At 39.1% G+C, this 27,032-nt stretch overlaps 1 protein-coding gene across 1 annotated transcript in view; it reads left to right on the forward strand.

Annotated features, from left to right (window-relative positions):
- The window catches only part of LOC136874505 (nucleolar complex protein 4 homolog B), a 55,914-nt gene that overhangs the window by 15,992 nt on the left and 12,890 nt on the right, over positions 1-27,032 (forward strand). The window contains exons 4-5 of the mRNA XM_067148140.1: positions 5,768-6,005; positions 20,573-21,294. Of these exons, the coding sequence (XP_067004241.1) occupies positions 5,768-6,005; positions 20,573-21,294 (960 nt within the window). The remainder of the gene's footprint in view (positions 1-5,767; positions 6,006-20,572; positions 21,295-27,032) is intronic.

Consider the following 27,032-nt stretch of genomic DNA (forward strand, 5'->3'; position numbering starts at 1 on the left):
CTTATGTTTCCAAAACAATCTTGCACACTGTAGTAAAATGAAAGTGCTTTGAAAGAGCAACTTGTACCAAAATATCTGGAAAAGAGAAAGGAGTTCTAAAAATACTTTAAGTTAAAAGTGCAATAAATATAATATACCACAAAGATTATATTAGTGTTTAAGTATTGTATATTTTCATTACAGTTGAAGCATGTTAGAAGCGCTGGAAACATTTAAGGTCCTGTTATGCAAGACATCAAAAGTCAGCAACAGTTCTACTGACTGGGATTGCCGCTAAAACGAGAAAGCCGTACTATCTGTCGGAATATATGAGTTTTTTGGAGCTCTTCGCCAAATCGAGAAAGCCAGAAGGCAGCATTCCAGAATCCAATATAGACACTGATCGTCAACATGATGAAGTAGTAATAGTAGCTGCAGACACCCTCCAGCACCAGTCGACTCAAACAAATCAGGAAGTGAACCTGTGCACTCACCACATCTGCAAAATCTTGCAAAGAAAGAAGGATGAAATCAGGGAATGCAGTCAGTCTTTTGTAAGTAAATAAATCTGCCTTTGAATATTTCCAACGTAATAAAAAAACAGTCCAATACTTCGAGTGCAGAAAGGACCCAGATGATATGTTTTTGTTGAGTCTTGCACCTGATATGGAAGACATGCATAGTCAGAAGAGATGTTTTAAAATAGGGTTACTCAATGATGAATATTCCAGGACATGACAAAGAGTCAGAAGAGATGTTTTAAAATAAGGTTACTCAATTTTAAACAAGAACATGCAGTCGCCACAGCTTTCCACAATGTTGCCTTGCTCAACATCCCTACTGTTGGACAAATCTCGGTTTATATCATATCCTATGCAAAACACATCTCAATTTATAGGCAGTTCATGTGCACAACCAAGCAATATGACCAGCTCTACTCAATTCCTGCTGCAGTATAATAATACATCTCTGTTAAATGTGTTTCTCTTTTGTATGTGGCCAGTAATTTGTGTGTTTTTCCATTTATACTTTAATTTGGGACAAATACATAACTATTATATTTGAGATTATCACTAACTTTGATAACTCGGCAGTTAAATGTGCAGTGATTATGTAATCATTATCATATTTAGAAATAATTCACTTACCGGTATTTAAACATACGGTTCTTTCTGTTGCTCAGTAGGATGAACAACATAAATTACAAACACACATTTACCTGATATTTATTAAATGATGTTCTACACAAACTGAAATCCTGAAGTTGGTGTCCTTTTTAGAAGTTGCAGGTCCAACTTTCTGTAGCAAGAAATTAAATATTTCTATACTCATCCTATAGAATATTTTAAATCTTTCAATTCTTTAAACACATTAAAAGCACCATGTTCTTCTAAATTAGCTCAAAAAGGATGCACCTAGAATATTCTTTTACATCTTCCGTCATTGTAATAATTCATGTTATTTAAATTAACTAGGTCAAGATCATCCTCCGACAACATGTTGTACGAATGAACCAGTTCGGTGGGTGGCAGGTCACTTTGGCATTGTATTGCTGTCGTAGCCTGTGTTGGATGAATTGCTGGTGTATCACATTCATATTGGTCGGTCCCTGCCCTTTCAAACATTTCAGATTTCTTTTGATCATTCTTGTATGTTTTATCACCTAACATTGAAACTGAGACTATTTGAGCAGCAATTTGATTAAGAGAAACTGCTGACTGTTCTGTTACTACTGGAACTCTAGTGATGGGCAGTCTGAGATGGGGTCTCGAGATTTCTTGAAACTAGCGGAAGCACTGTTTCTTGCGAGAAATTTCTAGAAATCTCAAGTATTGTCCCTGCCTTGTGCGGCGAGCAGCGTGTTGTAGGCCTACAGGTAGACGGAGCTGAATGTTATGTGAATAGCCAAGCATGGGCCTTCTCCATTCTGTAAATACCGAGTCAACAAGCAACTAGGGCATTCATTTCTTTCATTTGTACCGAGGTCTGTTTTGACTAAAAATGGAGCAGGGCCATCCCAGGGATGTTTTAAGTGAGGATCATTTTCACATTTTACTAAAAACTGTACTTCACCTCACAGCACACCTTCCTGTTCTACTTCTGGTGCTACCTCCACTAACTTAGGCAAAAGGAAGTGACTATAATTATAAAGGATATGCATTCTGGTATTATATGCAGCCGTAAGTGACCAGTGAGTAGGCTAAGTGTAGAAACTGATGGCTGCTGTACATAGTTATCCTTTATAAATTTATCAGACCCCACATTCAACAGCCATTTGACCAGTGCTTGCGTTGGCCGACATTATGTTGACGAAGGAAATAATTCCTTACAATGTTATTGAGTATTCACGTCATAATTAGTTACTTTGGTATACGACGGTGCAAAATGTAAGTGTGTCTAATCGTACGTGACAGTTTTTAAGATGATATCTGAAACGCAACGTAAGTCATGGACGTGGGATTATTTTGGAGGGATGCCAGCCCAGTGTGGGGTTTGTTCAAAAAAAGCAAAATATGTCAGCAGAAATAATTAAAAACACATATCACTGGAGGAGAATTGTCACAGAGAACATCACCGGCCCAGTCTGTATCTCAACAACAGTTGCAAGGTATTATTATTAACAAATTATACAGGGTTCTTCAGCTGGGATGTCCAACTCAAATACCTCGCGAACCATTTAAGATACTGACATTCTGTTTTCACTTTTGTGGATGGTATAAAGGGGCTCATAGTTGAAAATGCAGTATTTTGCCAGTCTCTTGACAAAAATTTATCTGCATACTTGTTTTTTCATGCAATAATTGCTGATGATATACTGTCAGGCTTACGTTCATAGTTACTAGGATATTGCACAGATCACAGCACAGGATAATCGGTCTCAAGATCTGTGACATCAGTGTTGAGTGAGAGCATTGCCTATCACTACAGAGCCCTTGATTCAAGTTTACATAATAGTTTCCAAGCTTTTCAGCTGGAATGTTGAGAATTCATTCTTTCCATTCTTTCTTTCTGGACTCATTTAAGTTTTGACAATTTCATCACATCTAGGCTCTCAGTAATGAGTGCATTGCTCATAGAAATCCATCCTGTAACTTGCTGTGTTTGATAGTCTCTGGTAATGTCTGTTTTCTGTTGAGATAACTGCTCCAATAAATCTCTCATAATTGGAACTTTCTGGTGGAATCCATCTCATGATTTTGTCAAGATCAGTAGCAAAAGGTTTCCAGGCAGCCTTCATGAAATTCCAGCAGGAGTGTGGATGGATACTTACTAAAGGGATTTAAATCCCAAATTCTAGTAAGACTAGTCTTTGCTGGCTATGTGTAAAGTTCAACTTATTGCATAAATATCCTAGTTGGCATTTTGACACATACAGTGATCTTCAACAATAATGGGCAAAGGTAGGTTGCCCACCACGCATGGGACGAAAGTGAATGTTAAATTGCCATTCATGAAAACAATGTGTTACGGTGACTTGGAAACTATTTCTTGTTCACTTCGTTCTACAGTGGACCTCTGCCCATTGAAAGTATGCAGAAATTCACACCAAAAGTTCTGAAGATGTGTTGAAGATTGAATCCTCTAATGTTAGTATCCATACCTGAGAAAAAAAGAAATGTTGAAGCTGTATGAGTATCTTTTGATTTGAAATCCAAATAAATCACAAAGAAGAACCAGTGCTGAGTTGGAAATTTAATGCTGATCTCTGTAACTAATTATACATTCCAATCTTGACTTGTTTCCTTACAAGATGGTGTGAAGACTATAGTTTGCAATTTGTGCAACTGAGACAAAGACTGTTACGCAGCACAAAGGTTTCAGATGAAACTGCCTTCCATTTAAATGGTGTTGTAAACAAAGAGAACTTGGGGCAAAGGAACACCCATGATTGATGTGCATGAAAGAAACTGAATTGGGGAGTGAATTAATTGTTTGCAAATGTGTAGTCGGGGAATCAGTTCCTTATCATTCTTGATTGCTGTGATATCCAGCAGACTCTGCTTAACCCTACTGTGAAACAATTTTCTTCCTGAACTTATTGTAAGACTTCTATCATTGGAGACATAGTTTATGTGGGATGGAACCTGCCCCTCTATTGCACAGATATTTTTTCCCCTCTGCCCAAACACCGCTTGGGTCAGGCTAATACTTCTGTGAGTACGAAGCCTAAGCACTGTTCGTTGCTGTACAGTTTCAAGTAATTACAAAAATGACACCATTTTGCAGCACTTATTTTAAACTACTTGTGTCACCCATAATCATATGTGGTAATTGGTCGCTGTCAGGCTTTGTGAGTAAAATGGCTGCCAGCAAGTTATTCAGTGATGACATTGCAGAGATTTTGATTAATTCTGGATCAAAAATGGAAGATAGTGATTCAGAAGCAGAAAAATTATAATTTAAAATAGAATGCAGGTATGTGCGAACTTCATAAATGAGTTGTCAGTTTCTGTTACTGACAGTGTTGCGGTGGAACGAGAGAGTACTTTACCGCAACCATCTGTTGCCACAAGGGTAACAACGAAGCACTTCCAATACCGAGCATCAAGAAGAAGAAAATGCTAGCTAGTGTGCACATAAGGTCTTTTCAGATGTAGGAAAGAAAAACACCGGTCTTAGGGTATAAAAAGAGAGCAGTTGGCTGTTGGTCTGTGTGTTTCCGAGACTTCTGAAAATTCCATTCCAGACAGGATTACTCAAGCTAAAAGCTAGTATTGACACCGTACTTGGATGTTTCTGCCCCTGTTGATATCTGTGACATATTGTAACAATGTAACATAATGTATTTTTCCTATTTCTCATTTGTGTTATCAATTTTCCTATGCTAACAATAATAAAAGTTTTTATTTTTATAAAGTACATTTTTTCCAAAGATGATTTTGAGAAGGTTTTTAATATTATATTTAAAGATAAAATAGCTCATCTGAAAGAGGAAAGATGAATCATTAACATAAATAGAAGCATGTATGTGGTAGTGATTAGTTTCAACATCTTTCAGTAAAAACCTGAATATAATTTTTTTAAACTCCGGTATCCTCATACCAAGCATGACTAAAATGTGCTGTGTGGAAAGTGTTAACCCTTGTGACTTCTTCCTTTGATGTTTCTTCAAAGTAAAAGTGTTTTACAAAGTAGAGCATCCATCATATTATCACAGTGTGTCCAAAGAGGAAGCACAGTGGCAACATCAGGGATTTTGCTCTAGCATTTCCAGAGACAATTGGTTATTTATACAGCCTAGATATAAAGATATGCCTAGTTTGCTTTCCTAAATCAGGTAGCTTGTGTGTATGTGTATTGTATCTGTAAAGCCATACGCTAAATACAGGAAACCCAAACTTGTGAGGACCATCATCTTGAAGTTGTGCTGTGCAATTTCCAAAGATTTATGTTGGATAGTCATCATCTATATAAGTATGTATTCAACTATTCATGAGGCCAAAGAGTGGGCATATGGAAAATTATATCATTTAGAGATTTTTTTCTTACTGTTGTGATTACATATAATTTCTGTACCTGTCTTATCCAAAATACATGTCATGTACCACCTTATACATTGCCTAAAAATTTATTTATTCTGTATATGACCCTTTCTTTCTGTATGTGTATTTCTTTTGACAAAAACTATGAATTGGAGGCATGTTATTATTGTTTGGTGGTTATCTGCTCATGCCCAAAGTGCAATTTTGTTTACTAAGCTGCTGATTTTTACTCTTGTCTTTTTTTTCTCAAATACTAATGAAGTTATTGAAGTATACTGAAAATATTTATTTTTCTTCTTTTGCAGTCCATATTGTTAGTTCTACTGTCGTCTGAGCAGAACACTGCACAATTGATGGGCCGTTTCCAGGAGTTCACTTCATATCATGATGTTCGTTACTTTGTTTGGAAGCTGTTGCCCAACATAGTATTGAACCATAAGCATCCCAGTGAAGTTTACATCAAGAATATGTTGCAGTTGATAGACAAGATACCCTTGCCTAAGTCAGGAGAAGGCCCTCTAGTCTTGCTGTGTGAACCAGAAAGTAGGTTGATGGTTTAGCTTGTTCCAGTGGAGTTCAGCCGGTAAGTCGTGGCACTTGTACACGGGCCTATTTTCGGACTCATTTGTCACAGCCTTCCCCCCCGCAAGGGGTGTCAGTTTAGTATGTAACAAGCTGTGCAGTTGGTGACTTCACTGTGGAATGCTGAGTTTGCTACCTCACACTCCATCAGCACAGGTTTAGCCCTCACTCTTCTTCCCTGCTAGCCTAGCTCACTCCGCGTGCATTTTGGTGCCACGACATTCCGGTCCAGCTCTACAGATTTTCCTAGATGTAATACCTTGCGTCTCAACCATTCTAATCTACTATTTATCACTTACATAATTATAAGTCACAAAATGTGTGTTTGGTAAAGAAGCCAATTGTTGCCAGAATAGGTCCCAGATTTCTTTTACTATATTGGACGAACTTAGATGCAGAAATTATGAATTTTCTCAATTTTTACAGAGTGAGCAATTTTACAATAATTTTGAATTGTAGCTATGGAAATTTGTTAGCCATGTGTATGACATCACAATTCACATGATTAACACACCTACTGTATATGAAAGGAAGGTGGCCATTTTGCATGTGATAAACTTAAGTAGCAAAGTGTCAAAAGTTAATACGAAATACAACATAGGTAAAGGCATTTTAAAGCAATCAAATCACACATAAAACAGTCAGGAATAATATCGTGACACCAGAAACTCTTGTAGAAATACTGACAATCCTATACATATTCAAAGCAGTCCAATGAACGGTTTAAAATATGGAACATTACGATTTTTGTACTCAACACAGTAAAAAATTATTCAACATTAAAAATAATTCATCCAGATCCCTTAGAAAGACAAATACAATACACTGGACTTTTGGATTCTTGTCTATATATGTAAGAGTTTTGTCTGTACATTGCTCAGAATTTAAAAAGGATGGTATCAGTCGTGTCCACAGTAACAATGAAATGCACTTTTTACTTTTCCATAATTTCTGTCTGTATGTATGTACACGCATCACGAGAAAATGGCTGAAGAGAATTTAATGAAAATCTGTATGTAAAGTCGGGGAATAAGTCGCTACAATCTAGGCCATAAATAATTTTGTTTACGCTGACTGAAATGGTAGTTATGGGGAAGGCCTAAAATTTAATTCTCAAATATTTGTTATTAGTTTTTGTACCGTAATGAAAATTGGTATGCAAAGTTGGGGAATAAGTCGCTATAATCTAGGCCATAAGTAATTGGATTCACGCTGAGTGAAATGGCAGTTTAGGGGAAGGCCTAAAATTTAATTCTCAAATATTTATGTTATTAATGGTCGTATCTTAACGAAAATCAGTAGGTAAAGTCGGGGAATAAGTCGCTACAATCCAGGCCATAAATAATTGTATTCACGCTGAGAAAAAAATAGTTTAGGGGAAGGTTTAAAATGGAATTCCCAAATATTTATGTTATCAGTGGTCCTATCTTAATGAAAATTGGTATGCAAAGTTGCAGAATAAGTCGCTATAATCTAGGTCATAAATAATTTTATTCATGTTGAGTGAAATGGTAGTTTAGGGGAAGGCCTAAAATGTAATTCCCAAATAATTATGCTATTGGTGGTTGTATCAATAAATGCTACATAACTAAAGTTATACATACATACATATCCCACGTCATTCCATCTTAAGCGATGGGTCCATGAACGAGACTTCTCCACCAGTTGCGGTCTCTGAACTTCTCTCCTTCTTCGATGAGTATGTCCTCGCTGTTGAATGTCAATCTTCACCCTGTCCTTGTACCTGAGTCTTGGTCGCCCTCTTGGTCTTTTGTCTTCAAGTTTTAGATCATACATTTCTTTTGGTAATATGTTATCTCCCATGCGTTGCATATGTCCATACCATCTCAGTTGCTGCGCTGTTATTCTGTCTTGCAGTCTTACAACTTGAGCCTGCTTCCGGACTTCCTCATTACGGAGTCTGTCCCTCCTGTGTTTTACCAGTCATGCTACGGGCAAATCTCATTTCTGCTGCCTGGATTCTACTAACATCTTTATTTCTCATGGTCCATGTTTCACAACCATAGGTCAGGATTGGTACGTAATAGGTTTCATATATGACTCTCTTACATTTTGTTGATATTTTCTTGTTCCATATTATGTCTTCAACTAGTTTGTAAAAGTTGCTACCTGCCTGAATTCTGTGTGAAATTTCCTTGTGTATAGAACCAGTATCAGAGATAACACTTGCAAGATATTTGAATTGATGGTTCATCTGTAGCTGTTTCCCCTCCATTTCAATGTGTCCCATTGGTTGTCTATATCTCTTCATGACCATAACCTCACTTTTCTCTTGGCTGAAGATGAGTCCATATTCTTTAGCAGCTTCTGTCCAGGAGTTTATTTGTTCTTGAAGGCCTTCTTTAGAGTCTCCCCACAAGCATATATCGTCCGCGAACAAGATAACTTTCATTTTCTTACCTCCAATGGTTTGGTGAACTTTTCTCTGAATCTCGTTCATCACAGTCTTCGAAGAGGTTCTCTTCAGTAAGGGGTCTGATTTTACGCTCTATAATTCTTTCATAAAATTTACCAACTTGAGATGATAAAGTGATGCCTCTATAGTTGAAACATTTCTTTCTATCTCCTTTCTTGAAAATTGGAATTATGATGCCTGTTTTCCAATCAACTGGTATGTCCCCTTCTTTCCAGATCTTACAAAAGAGCCTGTAGATCCAGTGTTTTCCAAAAATGCCCGTAGCCTTGATCATTTCTCCATTAATTTCATCAGCACCAGCTGATTTTCCAGTTATGATGTATTTCTAGGCATATTCTACATCACCCCATGTTAAGTCTAACCCATTGTCAGAGGCAGACTTGCATGAGATAGTATCGGTACTGTTTTTTTGGGTAGGCTGTATGCAATTCACATTTAGCAATTCATCAAAGTAAGTTCTCCAAGTCTCTTTGATCTTACGATCTTCAGTGATCAGATTTTCACTATCATCTCTTAGGTATTTGGAGTGTTCTTTATCTCTTTTTCTATTTTTCATCATCCCATATAGCATTTTCTTATTACCATTAACATCCTCTGTCAATTCATCACTCCACTTGTTCAACCACTTCTCTCGTTCTTCTGTAACAACTTGTTTTGCTTGTTTTTTAGCAACCCTGTATAGTTCCTTATTATGGTCAGTCCGGTCCTTGAAATATTTTCTGAACATGTTCTTGTTCAGGACAGCAGTTCTTGTTCTGTCATTCCACCATGGAGTTTCCTTCCATCTTCTTGTGCCACTGGTTTGCCCACATACCTTCTCAGTTATCATTACTAGATTTTCTTTCAGATCCTTCCATTCCTCCTCAACTGTTCTTTCATCTGTCTTTGGTAGTACTGTTTGGATGTTTTCTTGGAACTCTGTTATTCTATCATTGTCCTTCAACTTCCAAGTCTTGAGTTTCTTTACCTGTGTGGTTCTTACAACTTGTTAAACTTGAAGTATCCAGTGAGGAGTCTATGATCACTTTCCAGAGACACACTAGGAATCACTTTTATGTCTAACAGTCTATTTTGTAGTTGTTTCTTGATCAAAAAGTCATCTATAACAGATTCACTTCTTCCATCCCATCCATATCTTGTGACCTTATGGCTTTTTTGTTTTTGACCATGAATTCCCTATTACAGGGTTGTTCCTCAGACAGAGATCAAGGAGTCTAGTTCCTTTTGGGTTTCGTGGACCCCATCTATGTGCTCCTAGAATACTTTCATATCCATCTCTCACAGTTCCTACTTGAGCATTCATATCCCCTATGATAATCGTTCCATCTCCTCTTATTCTTTCCTCTATGTCTTCTTCAAAATGTTCTTTTTCTTCATCTTCACAACCAGTCTGTGGTGCATAGCACTGAATGATGTTGATGTTCTGGTAAGAATCTAATTTCAGCATTATGTGAAGAATCCGATCAGAAACATATTTTACTTCTACTACATGATCTTTCATTTGATGATCCATAACAACACCAACTCCATTTTTGTTTGATCTCCACCTGACCAGAATAGATGATATCCCCTCTGAGTTCCTTTGATCCTTTTCCCTTCTACTTGGTTTCACTGAGACACAGTATGTTTATGTTCCTTGTTTCCATTAAGTCTACACATTCCTCTATTTTGCCAATTAGTGTCACAATGTTTAGCGTGGCAGTTTTGATTCCAGTCTCATATAGTTTTGTGTGTTCTCCTCTTTGGTTGTGATGGAGCATCGGGTATTGAACCTTCATTAATATCATTACCAAGGAGGGAACTAGAGTCATTATTCTCGAGATTACAATATTTCCATCCGAGGCCTCATTTAGTTTTCAAAGCAATTCCAAATTATTCAGCAGGTGACTTGCTGGGCCTATCCTTTCCGAAGATTTTTTGTCAGGGTTATCTCCCTTAGCCTTTAATAGTCCCCTATCAACCTGCAAGGCAGCAGGCCCTGAGTCAGTTCTCAGGGATCAGATATTGGCTCTTCCGCCAGATCCACTGTACCAGTGATTTTCACTTCCGCCTTCACTGCCGTTGAGGTCTTCACCCGTATCCCTGGGTATGGGTTCCGTGTTATACCCCACGGGACTTGGTTCCCGACTGAACTCAGCCATCCTATCACTCCGGCCTATTGAAGTGTAGGGTGCCCACCCCCGCGATGTGGACACGCTAGACAGGAATTACTCAAGTGGAGGAATAGGGAAGGTGACCCTATCTCCCTTGAGCCGAGTTAATGGTTGTCTTATGCATTGTTACCGTACCGGCTATGATCACAGAGATATTCATGAATTTGGATTTTTAAAAAAATGCTATTTGTTTGGGGCGTCGACCTAGAAAGTTCTTTTGCCCCTACTTGCACCATATGTGAGGAACCTGTGTGTATTTTGTAAATGGCGGAAGTGTAAAGTGTTTAATGTGAGGAAAGACCAGGCCAGGGATATTAAGCATTTACAATTAAAAACCCCTGACAGTGCCGGGTATCGAACCCGGGGCCGCCGGGTGACAGGCAGACGCTTTGCCCCGTACACCGTGGGGCCGGACTGGATTTTTGTTACTAAGTCCATATAAGCGCCGAATGACGACAAAATGGGTAAACAGGATTTAATGATAATTAGTATATAAAGTTGGAGAATAAGGAACTACTGTACAGTTTACGCTGTAAATAATTTTATAAGACGCCCTAATATCATAGAGTCGAAAGAAAACTAAATGTGAAGGCCTGCAATATAGAAAGTTCATAGAATTTATCAACAATACAGAGTTAAGTTGGATAAGCTATGGCCTGAGGTTGCTTGGGTTTAAATTATCTGATAAACTCACTAACAGTCTGATCATGGTTACTGGGAATAACATCAATTAGGTTATTTGAAGGTATACTGTTATATGTATTTGGGAGATGCATTTACGTTATTGTTGTTATACTTTAATCTTACCGGGCGAGTTGGCCGTGCAGTTAGGAGCGCGCAGCTGTGAGCTTGCATCCGGGAGATAGTGGATTCAAATCCCACTGTCGGCAGCCCTGAACATGGTTTTCCATGGTTTCCCATTTTCACACCAGGCAAATGCTGGGGCTCTACCTCAATTAAGGCCATGGATGCTTCCTTCCCATTCCTAGACCTTTCCTGTCCCATCATCACCATAAGACCTATCTGTGTCGGTGCAATGTGAAGCAAATAGCAAAAAGATATTAATCTTGGATAATAAATATCTATGTCCTCACTCATGATGGAACTCCTTTGCCATTTAGAGGCTAGCTATTATCATCGGATGCCTAATAAGTTTTAAATACTATTTTAAGAAATCCAGTGAACAGAGAAAGTCACATAACACTACAACACTGTGCAAAATTAAGCAGTAAACGTGTTCAATCATGTAAATATATTACATTTTATTGAATGAATAACAGAAATTTTATTTTTTATTGGAAATGCTGCCATTCCCATCCAAGGAATTGTAAATTGTAGCTTGTGTGTTCTGTAAATTGTAACACAAAAATTATAACATGTCAATTTCCTTTGAATGTATAAATACAAGAAAATAAAACTGAATGTTAATATTGAGCACACTATAAATCAAACCAGAATATCTTGAAAAGGTTGGTTTTCTTGCGATTATAGCATCTTTAACAAAAAATACTTTACCCCAATCAGTATTTTGCTGCGTAGTGAAGGAGAGCTTCGTAGTCACAATCAAACTTCACTGACCTTCTTGCAAAGTGTGTTTGCTCTCTTGCTTCATTGTCACATGTGTTTGCTATGTAAGCTGCCTGAATTTACGTCAGGCCAGCCCTGCTGAGCACCTCTGCTATACAGCATTTTACAGTATTGTTTCCACCTCCCTGTTGTTTCTCTCTTTTCACCGATGAGGTTGCTTTTTTTCATCTTCTGTCATCCTTTTGTGTGATTTGAACTGATAATTAATGTTGTTTAATTTCTATAATAGGTTGAGTGTTGGAAGATAGGAAACTTAAAAGGGTCCATCTTTTCAATACAAATAAATGTTATAGTTCATTTACAACATATATTTACACTTGGAACTAGTTTCGACGCTGTTTGGCGTCATCTTCAGCCAAAATGTGGGAAATAGGCATAGCATGTAGACATTTATATTAGACAAGGTGTTACGTCAGTGTGATTAAATGAGAGAACATGAAGACGTGAAGTACAATGTCAGTTTCAAAATGGTCATGAAGGGTGAGTAAAAATTGTATAAACATGAGATAACATAATCACTTACACAAAAAACATATAAACTGTAACAAAACCATGCGGAAGTACGAGATGATTGGCATTGGAGATTCAAATTATTTCAGACACTCTTCCATTGAATGTTGCCTGCTGCGAGTGTAGTACAAAACATAGGTTAGATTTCAATAAACACAATCGTCTCAAAAATGCACATAACATTTAAAAAATATTTGGGTTGAGATGAAATTTGGCAGTTAGGGATTGAAATCACTTATTCAATAAGCGTCAATTCAAAAAACAGCTGTGAAGGGCGAGACAAAAATTGCACAAGTGTGAGTTTGGATTCGATAAATGCAAAAAACACATGAAACACACTCGAAAATGTAGGTTCGTGATGGATTTGGCACAAAAGGTCTGCATTCAATCATTCATTGAATGGCACTGGTGCGAGTTAGGATTTAACAGCCTCTTAGAATTGTACGTGACATCTGAACTCATGGTGCGAGATGAACTTGGCAGTGAAGGTTCGAATTGTAGATATTCAGTAATGCCATTTCAAAACAGTCCATGAAGGGTGAAATAAAAGCTATAATTCATACGAGTTAGGAGTCATTAAATAATACTTTCAAATACAAATAACATATTCAAATTTTCGTAGTACAAGGTGAAATTGCCAGTTAAAGAATTAAAATTTGTAGATATTTCTTCGTCAGGTGCCATATAGGTCGAGCGCAGCGTAAGTATGAGACAGGGCTCAACATATCCAAACTTGTACAAATGCATATAACATATCTGAATCCAAGTGTGAGATGAACATGGTAGTTAAAGAATCACTTTGTTGAGGGTGTAGTAAACATATTGTATTCTTGTCGAGCATTGTAATGTTCCAAATACCTTGTGTAAAAGCTCCCCCCTGTTTGTCCAAAATATGTGAACTCACAGTGGGCACATTTTAACCTATAAACACCAGATCCTGAGTAAATGTTATTATAGCCGGGCTATTATACGTAAATGTGGAGTAACTGTTGATCTTTGATTTCTCAGGGACTTGGTTGGAAGATAGCCTAATTTTGATCTTATTAATCAACCGATTGATTACATTTACCTTGATGCCATTGAACCAAGCTAACTGTCTTATGTAATTCAGCTCTGTTTCCAAACTTTTTGGCGAAAGAAGAATTTTTAGTGCCCTATATATTAGACTATGATAGGCAGCTAGATCCATCATATCACTAATATTTAAAAAAAACAGTGTCAACATAGCCTTCAAGACAATAAATAATAATCAGAACATATTCCTCAACCACAATAGAGTCAATAATAATAACATTTACTCAGGATCTGGTGTTTATAGGTTAAAATGTGCCCAATGTGAGTTCACATATTTTGGACAAACAGGAGGGAGCTTTTACACAAGGTATTTGGAACATTACAATGCTTCCAAGCATAACAAGTATTCGGCCATGAGCCAGCATATGACTGAAACAGGCCATAAGTTCACCTCAATAGAGAATGATTTGACGATCGTTAAAAGCCTAGGCAAAGGGAAATTATTGAACGAAACGGAGAACTTTTACATTTATTTGGAACAAACTTATAATAAAAATAATAATCTTAACGATGTCATTAATAACAAAAATCCGTTATATGAGATAACTCCGAGGTTAATCCAGGCCGTAAATCAGAATAAAGTTCCCAGTATGTTTAAATCACAGAACGCGTGCACTCCAATAGCCACGCCTAATGCCAGGCCCGCCCAATCCAATTTGAGTAACACCTCTCAAGCAACAACACGGACGCACGATTTGAAACTCACTCCCCCTTCCCCTCCACGCTCCACCCCTCCGTTACAGCATCAGTACTACACTAGGAGTAGCAAGCTTAGTCGTTCAGATACAACCGGAACAATTGGTCCCAGCTAAGTCGACAAGACAAGTAAGTTCACGTGATAAACACTCACTCTGCAATTATTATCATATTGGATTCCACTTTCATCATTCTAATTCCCCGTTTTATTTCTCTTATCCAGTTACAGACAACTCATATTCCTCCCAAGGTTGAACAATACACCAATGGGAAGTTAATCAACAAGAATGACATTATTTCAAAAAAAATTTATCCGATCCGCAATAGTTTCCAACATACATGCTTCAGCCTTAATACATAACCATGCTTCTTTCTAAAGGAATATTCAGATAGATTCATACCCTAATAACGACTTCAACCAAGGTTCCGGAACAATACTTACGACTCAGGCAACCATAACAATTGAAGAAACCCCAACTCACGCTGTGATAAATCTCTAGTCAATACAATTTGAGAAATCCCATTTCACGCTGTGATCAATCCAATCTACAATTTGGATGTCTAGTCATTATAAAATAAATTAATTCATTGTTCGTAAATTCTGGCAAAGTTAACGTACATATTGTACATAGTGTACATATTGTAAACTATGTACACTGACTGACAGAGCAAATGCAACACTAAGAAGGAGTGGTCAGAACTTTATGCCAATTGCAGGGTAGACTGACGTCACTGAGGTATGCTCATGATGTGAAATGCGCCGCTGTGCTGCGCACGTAGCGAACGATAAATGGGACACGGCGTTGGCGAATGGCCCACTTTGTACCGTGATTTCTCAGCCGACAGTCATTGTAGAACGTGTTGTCGTGTGCCACAGGACACGTGTATAGCTAAGAATGCCAGGCCGCCGTCAACGGAGGCATTTCCAGCAGACAGACGACTTTACGAGGGGTATGGTGATCGGGCTGAGAAGAGCAGGTTGGTCGCTTCGTCAAATCGCAGCCGATACCCATAGGGATATGTCCACGGTGCAGCGCCTGTGGCGAACATGGTTGGCACAGGGACATGTGGCACGTGCGAGGGGTCCAGGCGCAGCCTGAGTGACGTCAGCACGCGAGGATCGGCGCATCCGCCGCCAAGCGGTGGCAGCCCCGCACGCCACGTCAACCGCCATTCTTCAGCATGTGCAAGACACCCTGGCTGTTCCAATATCGACCAGAACAATTTCCCGTCGATTGGTTGAAGGAGGCCTGCACTCCCGGCGTCCGCTCAGAAGACTACCATTGACTCCACAGCATAGACGTGCATGCCTGGCATGGTGCCGGGCTAGAGCGACTTGGATGAGGGAATGGCGGAACGTCGTGTTCTCCGATGAGTCACGCTTCTGTTCTGTCAGTGATAGTCACCGCAGACGAGTGTGGCGTCGGCGTGGAGAAAGGTCAAATCCGGCAGTAATTGTGGAGCGCCCTACCGCTAGACAACGCGGCATCATGGTTTGGGGCGCTATTGCGTATGATTCCACGTCACCTCTAGTGCGTATTCAAGGCACGTTAAATGCCCACCGCTACGTGCAGCTTGTGCTGCGGCCGGTGGCACTCCCGTACCTTCAGGGGCTGCCCAATGCTCTGTTTCAACAGGATAATGCCCGCCCACACACTGCTCGCATCTCCCAACAGGCTCTACGAGGTGTACAGATGCTTCCGTGGCCAGCGTACTCTCCGGATCTCTCACCAATCGAACACGTGTGGGATCTCATTGGACGCCGTTTGCAAACTCTGCCCCAGCCTCGTACGGACGACCAACTGTGGCAAATGGTTGACAGAGAATGGAAAACCATCCCTCAGGGCACCATCCGCACTCTTATTGACTCTGTACCTTGACGTGTTTCTGCGTGCATCGCCGCTCGCGGTGGTCCTACATCCTACTGAGTCGATGCCGTGCGCATTGTGTAACGTGCATATCGGTTTGAAATAAACATCAATTATTCATCCGTGCCGTCTCTGTTTTTTCCCCAACTTTCATCCCTTTCGAACCACTCCTCCTTGGTGTTGCATTGTCACTGTCAGTCAGTGTAAAAAGCATAAGACTATTGTATTTAGTATTAAGTTAAGTTTACTATTAAATTCCGATGTTTATAGTTTTAATTCTTGACCTTAAGATTTAGTATTAGGCTGAAGATGCCCATGACTAGGGCAAAACATGTCCCTAACTGGTGTTTTTAATTCATGTAGAATTTAATCACTAAAAATATATACAGTAGAAGTCCGTTACAGCGAGAATTCACAACAGCGAAAAATTCACTCGCTATAACGGATTGTCGTTATATCCGATTATTGTATAAAAGTCGAAAACCCTTTATGCACATTAAAATCGGTATGAAACGGCAATCATTTTGTTCAAAACTTGTGTTTTTGCAGATGATATCCACAGTACAGCTTACGTGTTTGTTATTTTGAAAATAACGGTCTTTGAGTGAGGCATCTATTTCATCAGATGTGAAGGCACGAGAGTAATCTGATTTGCGATGCATTCTTAACTTTAGAGCTCGAAGCTGCCGTCTGATGAACCGTGTGTGTTTCTTATCTGCTGGTACTCGAGATGTTGCAGTGATATGAGACTCTATTTGATCAGGTATCACCGCAGTCTGGTTTTTAACAACTGGTCCACTTTCTCCCAGTTTTCTAAGGAGGCTCAATGCCTTTCTACTGGAGTGAGTGAAGCCATATTTCATACAGTTTCGGCCCATCTTTCTTTGCCTTCGTTTAGCATCCAAACTTGATAGGAGTTCGTCAGCAATAAGTAAGTCTCCACTTTGGTGGAAGTCATTGTAAAGTCCCTCACTCTCTGTGCTCCAACTAGGGAGGTATTCTTTCCTATACCCTCTTGGCTGCTGACATTACTGCATGTAAAAAAAGTTTGTAGTTTTGGTGTTTCAGTTGGATCTAGCGAACAAACCTATCCAGCTCAACAGAGAACATGTCCAATCAGCTTTCCGAAAATTGCACCGGGCATGTGGTGTAAATCTTGCAGTTGAGATTGAGATGCGAATTTCTACTATTACTGGTTGATGCTAGCAGTGAGGGAAGTCCCTAATCAGTTTCATTATGATGTGCAGAGAATAGCCATTTTCATTACAACTGGCCATGATGTGTTGGGCGGTTCATAAATGTTGACAATGGTGACATCATTTAGCCATATTGTTACACTGTGGATGTCTTCATCTATACTTTGAGACAAAAGTGAAGCTCCTTGGATGTTATTCCAAGCATAGTTAGATATCATGGTAAGTCATCCCAAGAGCTCTATAACCCACAATGTGAGCCCTCTTCTGGAACTGTTCTTCGTTGCCAGTATGTGTTTCCTGTATGACAACAATATCTATGTTATTATCCACCGAAACGTTTGAGAGAAAGTCACACTTGGCTTTGCTGATACTTTCGATGTTGAGTTGTAAAATATGGATCTTCCACGGTTCACGTGTAGGGTACTTTAAGGTTATACCTACGGATATGAGCAACATCAACCCCTAGCTACTTACATTGATCCCCATAAGGTAATTTCACTCCATTAACATGGTAATTAAAATTGCAAGGACTTTTCCTCTTGGTGAAACATACAACCTGACTTGTCAGGTCTGGAATGTTGCATTTAAAAACATTGCTATCATATAAAATTTACCATCTTACCAATGTCTGCCGTCCATCTCGCAACTTTATTGAGATCATCATGCAGTCATTCACAATCCTGTATCTCATATATATCCTTGTACAGTATAATATTCAAGACTGAAGTGGTTTGGTCACATGAAGAGGATGCCAGTAAACAGAACTGCAAGGAAGGAATTTGTCAGAAAGGTAGAAGGAAGGCGACCCGTGGGAAGGCCACGAAGGAAATGGATAGATTTAGTTAAGAGCGATGTACTGCTGAGAGGTCATGATTGGGACAAGGTGGTGGAGGAAGAATGGTACAATGACAGGATGAGATGGAGGAGGCTCATATACCACACCCGGGAAACTGGAAATGGTTTAGGATGATGATGACAGTATAATATACTCTACAAAAGCCTAATCTGTGATTCCAGTTCTTTGCTCATATCATTTGTATTCAAGAACACATTAAGGTCCAGTAATAACTGCCTTGTGGAATCCCCCCTCTTAATCACTACAGGATCAGGTCAGATCCTAGAAATGTAGCCATCCATTCAATCACGATTAGCTACTCCAACAGCCCTTAACTTTGTCAGTAATCTCTTATGATGTACTGCAGGCTGGAAAGAGGTTATGAACTTGACTTGACTTGACTTGACATATTTCCTGTGATTCCTTCAGGAGCATAGGGCTTCGATGAATTTTCGCCAGCGGACTCTGCTGCTGGCCACGCGACGTAGTTCTCCCCAGGTTTTTAGGTTATGAACTACTTTCTGTTATCAAACCTGGCAACGATCTACCACAGTCATTTAAATCCACCATACTATTTATTATCTGAAATTCATTCTTCGACATCACTACAGAAAAGAAGGGTGTTGCTGAGAAGAAGTAGTATCCCAGTGTCTTTCAAGATTTTTTTTGGATAGTTTTCTGTGGTTTCCCATTTTTACACCATTTTCACCACTTCAATTAAGACCACGGCCACTTCCTTCCCTCTCCTAGCCCTTTCCTATGCCATCATCTCCATAAGACCTATCTGTGTTGGTACAACGTAAAGCAAATTGTAAAAAGGATTTTTCATAGTATACAAACTCATTTCAGCCACACACCAAATTAACATTTTAGCTTTTTTACTGTAACAGGTTTTTAATATATCTATTAAAATTTAGTATACCTATTTGTCTCAACAGCAGTGAGGATCCACAAAGCAATGAGGAACTATATAATTTGAAGTACACATTTGCAGAATTCCCTTGTTGGTTATGAATGAAACCTCTCCTGTTAGGTGTGAGTATATGATGCAATTTCTCGACCTCTGTATTTCCTACATATTTCCAGTCCATATGACTGATACTTGTAGAATTGGTGGCTTGACTAACATCATTTTGGCCTATGTCTATTTCTTCATGCACGTTCATTCTGTTGCTACTGCACATTATTCACTTGTGTATAACAGTCATTATCACTTAAACATGAATCAGAATCCCTACCATCATTACATCACTTGTATTGCTTGATTAACTCTACAAGGATAAGAAACTAGAATACCATGAAAAGTCAAAGTAAAATCTTAGTGTTCAAATAGTCCACAGAGATCCTGACAGTATAGTACAGCATAGACAGATGAATATTTTGATCCTTGGCAGTCCTAAGATTAAAATGAAATAGAGGCTTTGTGACAGGTATCTGGTTAGTCCTTAGGGTTTTTAAAAGTCATATCTCATACTTGAACAGAAATGGTGTATTTTAATTTCCATATATTAAAATCTGAATGGTGGAATCTTAACATCTCACCTCAATCTTTCTCACATTAAAAGTAACTTATATGTGTTGTACTCTCTCTGATTGTGCTAAATGAGATTGGTTGTGTATCATAGAAAATTCTGAAGAGCTAATTAATTAAATGAAACACCTTCACCTGTTGTTTACCATGTTGCAGCATCAAGTCGTGATCCACTTATGGCATTAATGACTGCCTAAGTGCTAGAGACCATCTCTGTAGATTTACTGATAGTTTGTGGAACTGTTTTGGGGCACTCTCCAGCATTTGAAAAAAGCATTATTAACATAGTGCATTTCTCATAACAGCAGCAAAATCTGCATTAGAAAAATAGTGTTCATGAATAAGGCTTAAGGCTTAATTTCTGAAATGTAAATGGCTTGTACTATTTCTTTAGACTAGTTATTCAGCATGAGAGGATGTAAGTAAAACATATCATATAGGCTAAATGTGTTTTGAATACCTCGGAGTTACATTTTTATTGACATCTACTATTATGACCTTCCTGTGATTGTATTTCTGTTTTTCGAGCTCAGTTGGAATGTTGCTGTTAAAATGTTTATTTGGCAATCTGATAAAATGATTTGTTTTTGGACAGTGCGTGGAGAATTAAGAATATAATTTTGTTATTAAATTTGTTTCAGATGGAGAAGCTTTCTGTCTTAATGTGGATCAAATGCGCAAATGGCTCAATCGAGTTTGGGGCTGTCTGATGCATTGGGAACACACACCTTCAACACATCACCAGCTCCTTGTGGTTCTCTTAGAACGAGTTCTTGCATATTTAGATCGCCCACTCATGCTTACCGATTATCTTATGGATTCCTTGGATATGGGAGGTCCTGTCAGTTTGCTCGCCCTTCAGGGAATATTTGTTCTGATCCAAAAACATAATTTGGACTATCCAAACATATTCACCAAATTGTATTCAATGTTTGAGCCAGAAATTTTCCATACAAGATACAAGGCTCGATTATTTTATTTGTCTGATTTGTTCCTCAGTTCTACACACTTACCAGAAAACCTGGTAGCTGCATTTGCCAAACGCTTAGCTCGTTTAACATTGGTAGCGCCTCCTCAAGATATCTTGGTTATCCTTATGTTCATTGGTAATCTAATCTTGCGACATCCTGGTCTAAAACGATTGATCAACCATCCAACTGGTGGAGAAGTTAGCCAAGATCCTTACATCATGGAAGAGCGAGAGCCCATGCGAAGCCATGCTATTGAGAGTTCACTGTGGGAGGTTCAGGCTCTTCAGAGTCATATCTTACCCAGCATTGCAACTGCAGCCCGATTTATCAATTCCCCTCTACCACAAGTTGAATGGGACCTTAGCAAGATCCTTGAGCAGACTCCTGATGATGTGAGTAATATAGGTGTTGTACTAGCTTACATAGAATATATAATTATTTACTGCATTGTACTGTATATTATATGTTTGCAGGATGGTTGTACTAGTTTTCTCACTGATTAACACACTTTTTTGTCGAAAAATACAGGCGAAAACTTTGGATGCGTAAATTATTCAAGGAAATCAGATATTTAAAAATTATTTACAATTCTTTTACATTTAAAATGTATATTGAATATAATGTAAACACAATTGGTTCAACTCATTTGCTGTTATTGTCTTTGGCGTAAAATTCCAGCGTGAGATTTTTCTGAAATGTCAAATAGGTTACATCAAGTAAGTTGGCCACATGGGTTTGAAGTACCAACACTGAAAAATTTAAAAAAAATTGTTTCCATTACGAGCTGACAATATGACCTGAAGTGAAATAAACATGAATTAATAAAAGTACAATTCATGTAGTGTCATAATAATGGTTCAGGCATCAAATGAGGGATCCTGCTAGATTTCCCCAAACCGTTCATATACAATCTTGTACGAGTGACGTGTCCATCCACCTTTTTTCTTGGATACATAAGTGGATCCCTCGCAAAAATTTTATTTTAAGGCATTGTTTCTCGTTTTAGAACAACGTAAGGTGCAAGCTTTCTGCCATCAGCTTTTACAGCAAGCATTGTTGGCAGTTCATTGTTGTTTATCACTTCTGGTAGTGCGTACAATAACACTCGATGTCCCTTTCTTATCGATTGTTTGACTTCGTGGCATATGGAAACTGATAGGCATCTGACCTGCAGTTCCTTTTTGGGAGGTCAAATATTTCTTGACTTTATACTACTCAATCACAAAATGAAAATCAATTGCTCTTTGGTTGAAATCATTCTGCATTTTTTGGCATAATGTTGTTCTTCATCGAAGAGAAAGTCCATTTCTCTTTGTAAAATTATTCATCCAGCCGCAGCTAACCTTCAAATCCGAGACACTGATTCCATGTGCAGCGGCTATTTCTCGACCTTTAAAATACAGCATTTCGTGAGAAACAGCATGTCCAACATTGCGTAACGAAGTCATATATTTAAGCAGATCCTCTGCTTGCGTAAACTTGCCACTTTTTGGTCCGTGAAATGCGTTAAAAGACTTGTTGGTCACTTCAGGCGCACTCCTCTGTTGCCGTGGTAGCGTACGTTGCATTCGGACACTGAATACTTACAGCCCGCTGCCCTGTTCCTGTTTGTTTCTGGCGTAACTGATCACCGCGAGTTTATATCATGCAGTATTATTCGAATACTTGCTCACTGTGGGCTAACAAACAATTTTGAGATCACAGAAAACTCATGTGCCTTAGCCTACCTGAAATACTTGTAAAATGTTTGTACCAAACTGGGTACAGCTGGGTACACCATTAGTTTGGTGTGAATTGTAAGGTCTTCATTTCTGAAGACTATGGGATAATCGGCCAAAGGTCACATAGGCAGCTTGAAGCCTGTTTTCCACATCTTGTTCTGAAGTACAGCTCTTCGACAAGATACTCCCAAGGTCTGTGAAGTGGTCTACTTATTCTAGTGTGGTGTTTGAGATGGTCATGTTAAATTCTGGGGTGTTGGTCTCTGATGCAGGCTGAGCACGTACCTTGGTTTTGTTTTTTTGCATTGATAGTGAGGCCAAAATGATCATATGCATCCTTGAAACTGTTGACTGACTGTTGCAGTTTCTCGGATGTAAGAGCTGGTGGTGCAGTATCATCAGCATACTGCATAGCAGTTACCCTAGTAACACTGATATGTCTACGTGAGTGAAGTCTGGCCAAGTTGAAGAGGCCACGCAAGGTAACTACACTACTAGATAGGCTACTCCGGCGGTTGAAGCTCAAGTTGGATGGAGCGTTAGGACGTCACACGGTGTGAACGATAGCGAGTAGGATACACAGTCGCAGTACAGCAAGCCTGTCAGTTCTCGTGCCTGTGAAACATCTTCCCAATCTTTCATCAATTAATTACGTGGTTTAGTCAGATTCGATAAGTACTGGTACTTCTAGTAGATTTAAAAGCAAAATGCGTTAAATTTAGTCACATACTGAGCACGTAGAACATCAGCTATCGAATACATGACACATAATATGATAAGAAATAAATATTGTGATACAACTCAAAATGATTAATTTTCTTTCTTGATGAAGTAAACATTTAGATCAAATGGCATAGGAAAATATGCATCATATCGACATGTTGATGGAATTGTCCGGCTCCATGGCTAAATGGTTAGCGTGCTGGCCTTTGGTCGCAGGGGTCCCGGGTTCGATTCCCGGCAGGGTCGGGAATTTTAACCATAATTGGTTAATTTCGCCGACACGGGGGCTGGGTGTATGTGTCGTCTTCATCGTCATTTCATCCTCATCACAATGTGCAGGTCGCCTACAGGCGTCAAATAGAAAGACCTGCACCTGCTTACTCTTTGTATTTAAATGCCGTATCCTAATAAATGTCCTGATCCTTACATAGAGACAAAGTATTTTGTCATGGAATACTGGAAATTTGGACTTAATAATGGAAATAAGAGTTTTCATTACATTTTTGGATACAGTCTGACCATAAAACACACCAAATATAATTTTGAGCTGGCTATGTTTTTTAACCACTCATGAGTGGGATGTGTGAGGCCCCCTTTTGAAATAACCGAGATCCAGTCACAGGTCTCTTCTTGCGGCAGTGAAAGGTTTTCTTTCGAGGCACTAAGAGTTTCATCAATCAAAGCCACGTAATCTTGGGTGACATCCTCCCCTCCTACTGACTGACATGAACTCTCCTCCCTTAACAACTTGGTTTCAACGTCGACACACATTTTAGTCTCTGAAGACTCATCAACAATGTCAATGCACAGTTCATTTGTGACAATGTCCATTCAGTTTTCTTCGAACTTGGGTTCCACAAGACTTGTCGATAGGCCATTGATGTCTTCTCCGACCATTGTGCTTCCAGATAAAGGAATTGAATTTGCATTTTCTAATAATAACAGCAGCCTAATTTGCTCACTTCAAAATGAGTTGGGTTGTTATAAAAAGCTCCCAGCCCATGAACACAAGAGAAAAAGTTTTCCACCGAGCTCGATAGCTGCAGTCGCTTAAGTGAGTGCGGCCAGTATCCAGTATTTGGGAGATAGTGAGCTCAAACCCCACTGCCGGCAGCCCTGAAGATGGTTTTCCATGGTTTCCCATTTTCACACCAGGCAAATGCTGGGGCTGTACCTTAATTAAACCACGGCTGCTCCCTTCCAACTCCTAGCTCGTTCCTGTCCCATCGTCACCATAAGACCTACCTGTGTTGGTGCGACGTAAAGCAACTTGCAAAAAAAAAAAAAATCTCCAAACAATCCTGGTTTAGGCGTGATGTTAGTACGTAAGAAATACCTTGTCCTTTCAGGTTCTCAAAAAGTCCTAGTAATGACTTAATTGAAATTACAAATCCCTTCTGAAAAGATAGTAGACTGTTTCTTTTGCCAACCCTTACTTGGGAGATAATGTCCAGAAATCTTTCCAGGGTACTTTCTTGGCTGTGAAGATTAAGTCATAGCCACTTCTGAGTGGAGTTTTATGGTCCTTGGGGATTCTAGAATTCAATACATTGAATACATTATTAATCAACTTGAAAAACTCACTTTCATGATCTCCACGCAAGAAGTATTTAACTGCCTTAGCAGTACGCTGAGAAAACAGCTGTGCGACTAATCATACATTTTGACGAGATCGTCCAGTTATACTCAAGTGAACATCATTGATATGACGATGGTGCTAGGTCCCTGCTTTGGGGTGCTAACAATTCTTGTATCATACCACTACGTACTTCAGTTCTGTTGGATAGCACAAAACCTTCATTTAAAAACGGTTCTTCAAAAGCTTTAAAAGATGAGGCATATCACAGAAAACCCACACTTTTCTTAATTTCAACCATGTTAATGTGGCAAGCTTCAATTTTTTTAATAATGTCCTGCAGAAGTTCGGCTGTCATGGTCTTGTCAAAGTCAATACACAGGTTGTTTCTATTGAGAAAACAAACCTTGAACCATGACTACAAGGACGTTCCTGTAGGGACCCAGTATTACATCATCCGTTGAATCATAACAAATACGAGAGTCAATATTCATCTCATCAAAACTCAGGACAGCATATTTTTCCAGTCCCTGAAAATTTACTGCGCAGTACTTTAATAAACAGAGCACTTCCTTCAAAATACCAGGTCTGGATTTCCGTTTTCGTATCCACTTCTGTAATGTTGATCTAGCAGGTAAAGGAGTGTTTCTCTTTCTGTGCCCTTAATGCAAGAGGACTCGCAGTGTCTTCTGAGGACTATTTCACTCTTTTCTTCATGCTTATAAGACACTGTATCTCTCCTGGTGTAAAATATTTTGACAGTATTTTCTCTGCCTCTCTTCTGATAACATTTTGTGTCACCTTGAGTGGTGATGACGGTCGTCTTTTGACTGATACGACATACCTTGTACCTCTACATTGTTTAAGCGCATCTTTTGTAGCTTTGAGCGTCACTAACGTAGCAGCATGCTTCCTTTTTAATGCTTCAACTTGTCTTTGAAGTTTTCTATTTCTTAGTCCTTATTATCTTCAATTGTGTCAGTAATAGTTGACTGGTTGAGATTCCTCTTCTTACGGAATAATGTAGTGAGAGTAAACATCGCCCGTTTCCTGATATTTCGGCCTTCGCGCCGTATATCTCGTTCAGTGGAGAACTGTGGAATGCTAATACATACGTGTTTTAGAACAGTGTTTTGGACACCATTAGGCCAAAGTTTTCAAAGCAGCTTATACCATTAGATTAGAGGACAGATATGGAAGTAAAGAATACATACCTGTGACATAGTTTCACTTGTACTAGGTTCTTCTGTAGTAAAACCTTCATGCCAGTTGGGAATAAATTGAGATGGTACAGCATCTGGGTGTAGTAATTTCTTGGTTGGCAAACCTAAAAGCTCATTTTTCATATCTCGCTCATAATCTGTTGGAAGGAATTACACAGAACATACGTGATAATTGTCTGGATTAAACTTACTAGTTCGCTTCCAGCGGGAAATCCACAACCGCTTTAACTCGTCATTTTTGGGAAGCCTGTGTTACATAGCACCAATACATTTAAGTCCGTAATTATGACACTGCACCACAGCACAATAAATACAACTTTTAACGTTTCCACTCATTACACTGCACAGGTTTACACCAGACCAAAGCATAAAGCAGAACTAACTGAAAAGATCGACAGTAGAAACACGTGTTTCACCAGCAGGGCTGACAAGTGCTGTCTTCATACTACCTAATGTCATGCAGAAGGCGGCCAGGGATAGAAACAAGTGAGTGCAATGGGGGCCACCATCAAAGCAGTGCTAAATCTCTACTCTGGGGTTGTTGTTTCATTAAGCATGGCCGCAGCCGCTTCCTTCCCACTCCTAGCCCTTTCCTATCCTATCGTCGTCATAAGACCTGTGTGTGTTGGTGCAACATAAAGCAAGTTGAAAAACAAATTCATCTAATAGTCTGGTTTTGCTCATTGCAACGACACCTATATTTAGTCTAGCAAGCTCATGGGTGATGAGAGCTGTTCTTTTTCCCGGTCTATCATTGTTGTCATTATCAAGTAATGTTCTGACATTCCAAGAGATCCAGTTATAATTTCACGTTGATCTGTCATGTTTCGACCACTTGTGGTGTTACCCGCTGGGTGCAGCTGCCCAGCCAGGTGAAATGGTGACTT

This window comes from Anabrus simplex, chromosome 1 (assembly GCF_040414725.1).
Source record: "Anabrus simplex isolate iqAnaSimp1 chromosome 1, ASM4041472v1, whole genome shotgun sequence".
Taxonomy (NCBI): domain Eukaryota; kingdom Metazoa; phylum Arthropoda; class Insecta; order Orthoptera; family Tettigoniidae; genus Anabrus; species Anabrus simplex.